At 42.3% G+C, this 8,319-nt stretch overlaps 1 protein-coding gene across 1 annotated transcript; it reads right to left on the reverse strand.

Annotated features, from left to right (window-relative positions):
- Positions 1–996: 996 nt before the first annotated feature.
- Positions 997–1,545, reverse strand: LOC137573490 (UPF0746 protein DDB_G0281095-like). The gene has a single exon (XM_068285418.1). It carries the CDS (start codon positions 1,543–1,545, stop codon positions 997–999), a length of 549 nt encoding a protein of 182 aa, XP_068141519.1.
- Positions 1,546–8,319: the final 6,774 nt, after the last annotated feature.

Consider the following 8,319-nt stretch of genomic DNA (forward strand, 5'->3'; position numbering starts at 1 on the left):
AGCTTCTAAATGTTGCGCAAACGAATTGGCCTGCTCATCTTCGCTTTTAGCAAGCTCACAGCTGGGACATCGGATAGGAACTTGTCTAAATGGTTGCCTCTTGAGTGATTTTGTGCACTTCCATAGAGAATAATTAGCATCCACTGTATAATCCATGGAAGCCAGCAGCCCTGTGTATACACTCTGTTATGTGATCTACAGCCATTTCGATATCTTCCCCAGAATTAAATGTAGTGTTTAGCTGGATTTAGTTTTCCAAATGATGTCCAAAGGCTCGCAAGTCGGTGTTTTTGGTAATAAGGCGAGGGCTTACATTGGCATTATAGCAGTCTGTGTGTATACTGGCGATTAGAGCCAGATGGTCCGATTTCAGATCCCAACTCTGGGTTATGTTTAACTGACAGTTCGGTATTCCGTGGTAGACTGCAAAGTCAATACAGGAGGGCGTATGATGCGGCACATATGGGTACCTGGTTGGTGACCCAGTAGCAAGGATCTTGGCACTAGTTGCAGATATGGCCTCTGCTAGTTCGCGACCCCTGGGTGAGTTGTATGTGTCTTCCCACAACCAATGTCGGGCGTTGCAGTCACCACCAACGAAATATCTTTGGCCACCGGCTCTTAGTATGTTAAGAAAGTGCTGTTCCAGAATCCTAATGTTTGGGGGGCAGTAGATAGCACTGAATTCTATGTCACCCATCTCTGTGGCCACTTTAACTGAGGACACTTGTATGCTACGTGTCTCAATAACTTTTTGTGGGAAATGGCGAAGAGAATTTTTCACCAGTACTGCTGCCCCTCCAACGCTGTTATTGTTCCGCGATGGTTTGTAAGCAGGGTAGAAGGCGTAGCCAAATATTTTTACTATATCACCCCTTTTCATCCTAATCTCCGACAAAAGAAGAATGTCAACGCTGTTGTTGTGTACGAAGAGTTCTACTTCTTTTGCCTTCCCTGAAATGCCATTAGCATTCCAGATAAGAACCTTCAGCGGGATCATTGTAGGGATGAAGCGTTGTTTTGGAACTGAGGATTAGGTCCGTCCTCCGTCCGTTGCTTAATTATGTTAGCTAATTCCAGTACCATATTTTCCAGCTTTTGAATGCGTTGGTTGTTTTGACTGTAAAGCTGCTGTTGTTGTTGCTGCTGCTGCTGTAGCCATGAAAGTAACTGCTGTTGCTGATGTTGTTGTTGCTGCTGCTGCTGTAGCCATTGCATAAACTGCTGTTGCTGCTGTTGTTGGAGCTGTTGTTGCCATTGCATAAACTGATTCTGCTGTTGTTGAAGTAGAGCCTGAACTTGGGAAAAGCTCTGATGTTGGTTACGCTGGTCATGTTGCTGATGTTTGTTGTGTCCCAGGTAGTCCACACGTTGCTTTGCAGGTCCATCTTTGCTTGTATTTGCATTTAAATTGCGTTTTGTTATATCAGCATAAGACACACCTGTGTTGTTACGCTGGGTTTGATGTAGTTGCTGCTGTTGCTGTATGGTTGATCTTGTAGTTCTGCTGTTCGATCGTAACGTGGGAAACTGTTGTTGTTCCATGTTATTAAGCCTGAATGGAGGGGCAGAAATCATCTGGGTACCTAACGAAGCTTGACCCAGCCTGTTTGGGTTATTCTTCTTATTTTTTGTGGATCCGGTTGATCTGCGAAGAAATTCCTGATACCTCTGGCAACCTTTGTAGCTTGCCATGTGGGCTCCAGAGCAGTGGTAGCAGGTTGGTTGTGCATCAGGGGCCAGCATACACTGTGAGGTGAAATGATCTTCACCACATCTTGCACAATTGGGATGTCAGTGGCAGTACTTAGCTGTGTGACAGTAGTCTTGGCTTCGCCGGCATTGGGCGATTTCAGTGGCTTTCCGCATCCTTTCAATCCTAACTTTTTGACCGCAAAGGTATTTAACTTGATAGATGTCATTTATTTTGGCACTCGGCTTTATGTTGAAAAAAAATAAATTAAGTTTTTCATCTTTATTGGTTCTAGAACTTGGGAATGTATGTGGAGAACCTCAAAACCTAGTCTTTTAAGATCAGCAGTAATGTTATGATTCAGTGTGCTATGGTTTAAATTTTTTACAACAATTCTATGTGGCTTTTCAGTTACCATTTGATAAGTATGAAATTCAAGTCCAATATTGCCCATATGGCTGACAATGGCTCTGTAAGTTTCGCTGTCTTTGGGGAAAATTCGGATCGTTTCCCCTTGGTTGCATTGAACAGTGACTTTGTTCACATCTGCTACTTCCTTAATTACTTCAAATAGGTCATTTATATTGCTGGCTGTGACGACAATTTGCGGTGGTTTTGGAAGGCCCTTAAGCGGATTACTAGGGTTTGCTGTCTCATTTTGCGACTTCTGGCCACTAATAGTTCCTTCGTCGATGTTGTTGTTGTCATCGTCGTTTTCTGTATTCATCGGGCTGTCTTCCTCAGCGCTGTCAATATCTGTGTCAAGAATGGCATATCTGTTAGCGGAGTTTGCTTCTTGACTTGTAGTAGCGGTGGAGACCATAAGCCGTCCAGTCGCCCTTTTCGATTTGGAAATGGGTGAAAGAGTTTTATCATTTTTTCTCTTAGCCCCTCTCTGTTTTTGGGCATCGAGCAATTTTCCCGCAGCTTCGCTAAGAGTTTCGGCTTTATTACCATTGGGTAAACAATCTTGTCGATCAGTGCTAGTTGTTGTTTTTGTACAGATGGTTGTCGTGTTGATTTGGCTAGCTTCTTGCAATTGTGAGCGGCACTCAGCCCGAATATCAGCTGGAGTTTTTCCTGATATTGAGAACATTTTGTTATGATTAATCAGCTTATTTCTAAGCGGAGGGTCATATTCATAGTTCTCTGACATAGTATTATTATATATATTTTACACTGTACGGTAAAAAAAATATGTAAAGAGAAAAAAGAAAAAACAAACATACAGAGCAAAAAGAGTTTTATTGCCCTTCTTGTGTGCCCACGCACAGAATGTCTTGCCCAACGGGCAGTTGATGATAACAAACAGTACTACTATCAGTGCTTTTGTTTTTGTACTATGCTATGTTGTTTAGCACAAAAGCGAGTACACGCGTAAAACGGAGTTTACAAAATAACTTTAATCAAGCGCGACACTACCGTTCTCTTTGAAGGTAGATAAGAAACTCCGGCGGCAGAGGACTAGGATTCAAGAAAAAAAAAAAAAAAAAGGCACTACGGAAGTTCAATGCAAAGATAAAAAAAACCGCATTATATGTGCTGAGACTCCTGCTGCTGAAACCGACCTACAGGATGTTTTTATCACGAATATGATTCATGGACCGTAAGCCAGTATCAACTCCTAATCACCGTGCATGGTCGACGACAAGTGTTCCAAACGGTATCCACGAAAATTTACACAATTTACCTTGATTCAACCGAATAAGTCGGGAGCTCCGTATCGAAGTAGTCGACAAACTCGAAACAAATAATTGTCCGAATTTTCCCGAATCATCAAACGATATGCGTAGTAATTCATCGAACTAACCTTTTTGCTGTCATTATTTCGATCCAATCGAACCCACGGAACCTGTGGAGCAAATGCAAAGATAACATGTCAGACACATTTTACATCGAGTTCGTGTCAGCTCAAGAAATACCGATCTTGAGGCGAATGAGGAGATACATAACCAGGCTTTGCTTTTGATCGAAGATATGTGTTACCTTACGTGCGCCAGTTTGTTAGATAAGTTAGGATTTCCAGCGCCAGATCGCGGAATGAATGACGCATTAAATAGAGAATTGCAACGTGAATATGATCCATCAAAAATAATCATATGGGACGGAAGCACTAGACCGAACATTGAAAGATTTGCGCAATGACTTGAGATGTTTTGGTGGTGCTATGATTTTATTATCTGGCGATTTCCGACAAACCCTACCAGTCGTTCTAAGATCTACTGCTGCCGACGAAATAAACGCTTGTCTCAAAGCATAAAATTTGATGCGATACATAGAGAAACTTCAACTGAATGTAAATTTGAGAGTTGCATTGTTAAACGATCATCTGCTGATGTTTTTTCTAAGCAATTTTTGACTATCAGTAAGGGCCGTGTTAATGTTGATGAACGGTTTCATATCATTCCCTCCCAATTTTTGCAATTTTGGTCAAAATTTGAGCTAATCAACAAAGTATTTCCGGATATCATTGCTAAATACGAAAATATTAAATGGTTAAGTAAGCGAGCAATTTTAGCGGCTAAAAATAAAGATTGAGATAACCTCAAGTTTGTAATTCAAAATGAAATGTGTAACAAACGAAGAAGAAGCCACTAATTATCCAACTAAATTTTTATACTCCTTAAATGTGCCGGGTTTTCCACCGCGCGATTTACAACTGACTGGTTGGCTCGGTAGTCATAATGCTTAGAAATTTAAACCAACCAAAACTGTGCAATGGAACTCGTTTGGCTATAAGCAAACTGATGACGCGTTAATACTTAAAGGAAAATTTAAAGATGAGGAAGTTCTTATTCCAAGGATGATCCCAACGGATATGCCCTTTGAGTTTCAATTTTGGATTCGTCTTGCCTTCGCCATGACGGTCAACAGATTACAGGGCCAATTCTTGACCATTTGTGGCCTCAATCTAGAAAATTCATGTTTTTTTCATGGTCAATTGTAAGTGGCATGCTCACGTCTAGGCAAACCATCCGCTTTATTTATTCATGCGGCTAACAAAAAATGTCGTAAAATGGCGTCAAACCAAAATAATAATTCATATAAAATCCCAAAATTTCGATGGGCCCCAATACAAACACTGGGGCTAAAATGAAAATTTTTGGTATGCAGTTTATCTTAGATTACATAGATCTACAACTTTTTCAAAGAATACACATGAAATGACCGGGCTAAACTATTGTCAAAAATTTTGGGGGAGCTTTTTTTTCAAACGCACCTGTAAAAAAAAGTCGAAAGCTGGCATGACAATAATTACGTGTCAGATTCTAAATACAATAACCAACAAATAACTGAAAAAATTTCTTCATTAAGTTTCTTAGGAGCCGAGAAAATCAAATTTAAAATCAAAAAAAAAAAAAGGGGCTTACACGCTGACCACCACTGTACGTGTCATCATCTAAATACAATAACTAACAAATAACTAAAAATTACAATTTCTAATTAAAATTTCTTGGGAGCCGAAAAAATCCAATTTAAAATCAAAAAAAAAAAAAAGGGCTAACCCGCTGTATATTCTCGGTTGACATCATAGTTGCTGATTGTCAATAAAATTTCGCTCGCTGCATTTTTTTTTATTTAAATATTTTTTCTATTTAAATAAGTTAAAAATAGTTGTATGATTTGTCGGCACGAAATCAAATTGGTGGATGAATAAAAACAAAATAAAAGACAGTTTGTTCTTATTTTCTTCTCCGATATATTTCGACCACTCATCGGTGGTCGTCTTTAGGGCAACTATAAAGATATTTAATTGTGATTATCTTTAGCATTAATTTAACAACAAGAAACACCTACTTTTTACACGTCCGCAAACTGTGACGTGAAGCTACACACTGACTTGTCCCATAAGTGCCGTTTTTTTGAACATTGGAGTGTTAACGAAATTTGAAGTCCGATCTATGTTGTGACAGTCTAGTTTTTAGCCTCGATTTGGTTGTCCCTATATACATTTTATCACAGTTTTCTTCATTGGTCCCGTTGCATGGTATTTTATAAACTACGTTGTTCTTGTCCATTGTATCAATCTTACTTTTTGTCCTGTTGAAAATTTTCCGCAACGTGTTGTTGGGTTTATGTGCTATCTTTATTTCTGTGTTCTGTGTCATAGCAATCCGAGCTTGCTAATCTTTCCGACAGTTGTAGTACATATGTGACGGACATAGATTTCTTATTGTGAGATTTTAATAATGTCCTTATGGTGTGGTTTGGAAAGTTATTATCCTTTAAAATTCGTCCTATGGGCCCAATCACCAGACTACAGACCAAAAACAACGAATTAATGGAAAAATTGTACAAACATGAACTTATTTCACGGACCGAACGAAATATGCTTATAACAAAAACATCAATCCCACCAAGAATATATGGATTACCTAAAATTCATAAAGAAGGTACGTCATTGAGACCAATCTGCTCATCAATTGGTTCTCCATCCTACGGACTATGCAAATACATAGTGAACATATTAAAAAATATAACGGCAGACTCGACATGTAAAAAGCGGCTCGGAATTGAAGACAAGGATAAATGACACATACATTTGCGACGATGAAAGATTAATAACATTTGACGTAGTCTCACTTTTTCCAAGTATTGCAATAGAATGCAGGCGCTTCACAATAATCTGGTATGCTTTACCCCATGGGTCCTGTTCGGCAGTATCGCATAGCGAAGAAAAACATTCACGAGTACTGCGTCTGAACCGATTTTTCAGCTCCTTTCTTCGCTGCTTGTATGCAAGCTGCAAGCCTCCTGGCGCGGTGACATGCGCGACGTGATTCGTCGATTTGGTCATTCCACCAGCACACTGGGGCATGGTGGTGTTTGTACGACTTCCTGTTTGTCATACTTGACTCGTACGCCCGTTCAACCGTTGACATAATAAAGTCGACACGTCTAGACTCTCCGTCTTATAGGCTTTTTTTAGAGTGGGTTGACTATGAGGGGCTTGACCGGGGCCACCCATATCATAGACTAAAGCTTCATGGTCGCTTGCGGTATATTTGTTGCTTATTCTCCAGCTGGCTGTTCTGGCGATCGATGCGCTCACGAAAGTCAAGTCAACAATCGACCCAACTCCGGCCCTCCTAAATGTATGTTCTGTTCCCACGTTGAGCAACTCGATGTCTAGCGGTACAAAGCACCGCGCGAGTCAGTGCGACTACTGCCCCAATCTATGGCCCAGGCATTAAAGTCGCCTCCGATGACAATTTGCCGGCGATCTCTGGCATCGCATACTATGTTGCTTATTATACGACAGAAGCTTTCTAGAGGCAGGCTGGGAGCTAGGTAGCAGCTATACAGCCAGCTGTTACCTACCCTTGCTCTGACAAAGCCCTTCGAGGAATATATGTCGTCTAGACGCAGTGTGCTAGCTCCACATTGCCAAATTGCTGCCTGTGGCGTCTGATGTCCACGTTGCCTGCTCCTTATGCTTGTAGGGTTCGCTGAGTAGTGCGACGTCAACAAGCTATTCTCTCACCGTCTGGTTTAGCAAATCCTAAACTGCGATGCAGTGATTCAGGTTGAGCTGGATAAACCTCAGTTTCATTTTTGAGTGTTCTGCATCCTCCTTCCCCATCTAAGTGGACACTTTGAACTGCCAGCATGGTGGCTGGTGTCGCTCTCCCCGTTAGATCGGCAGAAATAGCATGACGGGGCTTCGCCGGAATCCGCTACTCTGTGCCCAGGTTCTCCGCATCTAAAACAACAGTTCGATCTATCGACTGTGTTGCTACAATTGGCTGCTATGTGACCAAACTCCAGACAACGATGTCATTTCTTAGGAGGGTCTTCGATAGCCTTAATTCTGCAGTTGTTCCAGCCAACTAGGGGCTTGTTCGTCAGTAGGACTTTCGCCATCGTTATATCGGGCGCCGTGATTATCGCTGTGAAGGTTCCGTTATAACCAGGCTTCAGGCTTCTAACGGAGCACAACTCAGCCTCGATTTCGGCTTGCTTTTCGATGGCCTCCAGGATGTGGTGGGGCTCCACCAGATCGTCCAAATCCCGAATTATCGCCGATTTCATGGACGATAAAACCTTAACGCCGGCCTTGTCGCCAAGGACCTGTAGGAACTCGTCCCTTAGAGACTGGGGATCAGGGCAGTCACCTCCTAGTTCCAATAGCAGCCCATTTTTGGCAGTACGGCGCACTTTGCGGACGTTTCCCTGCGCATGCTGCAGTTGGCCGTCGCTGCGTCGTGTGACCAGTGCAAGCACGTCTCTATAGCTCTGACCGTTGCTAGGCTCTATCAAGATGGCTTCCGGACGCTCTTTATGACGTTTTGGTTGCTTATTCTTAAGCTTCCTGTCTTCCAGTAGTTGCAAGTCGTTGGGCTTGCCTGCCAGCCAGTGTGTATGCTCCACCAGTCAGTTGCAACTGCTGCTTTGCTTGTTGTTGCAATCTGATGTATCTTCTGTCGCTGCTGTGCCTTCTCCAGGTGCTGGCTCGCCGCCTGACGGTTTACCATCGGTAAGCGTTCATCTGGAGACGTTTGGCAATGCTTGTCCCGCTTCGATGGTGAGTTCGCGAGCTCGGTCTGTTGCTGCCTGCCCACTCGTTTGGGTGGAGATTTGCTACAAGTAGGTTGGTTTTGCAACAGAGCCCCCACCGCTGCGTG

This window comes from Drosophila tropicalis, unplaced genomic scaffold, assembly GCF_018151085.1.
Source record: "Drosophila tropicalis isolate 14030-0801.00 unplaced genomic scaffold, ASM1815108v1 contig_409, whole genome shotgun sequence".
Lineage (NCBI taxonomy): Eukaryota > Metazoa > Arthropoda > Insecta > Diptera > Drosophilidae > Drosophila > Drosophila tropicalis.

Coding starts and splice junctions, on each gene's coding strand:
- LOC137573490 (XM_068285418.1), bottom strand. CDS start 1,545: ATGGAACAACAACAGTTTCCCACGTTACGATCGAACAGCAGAACTACA.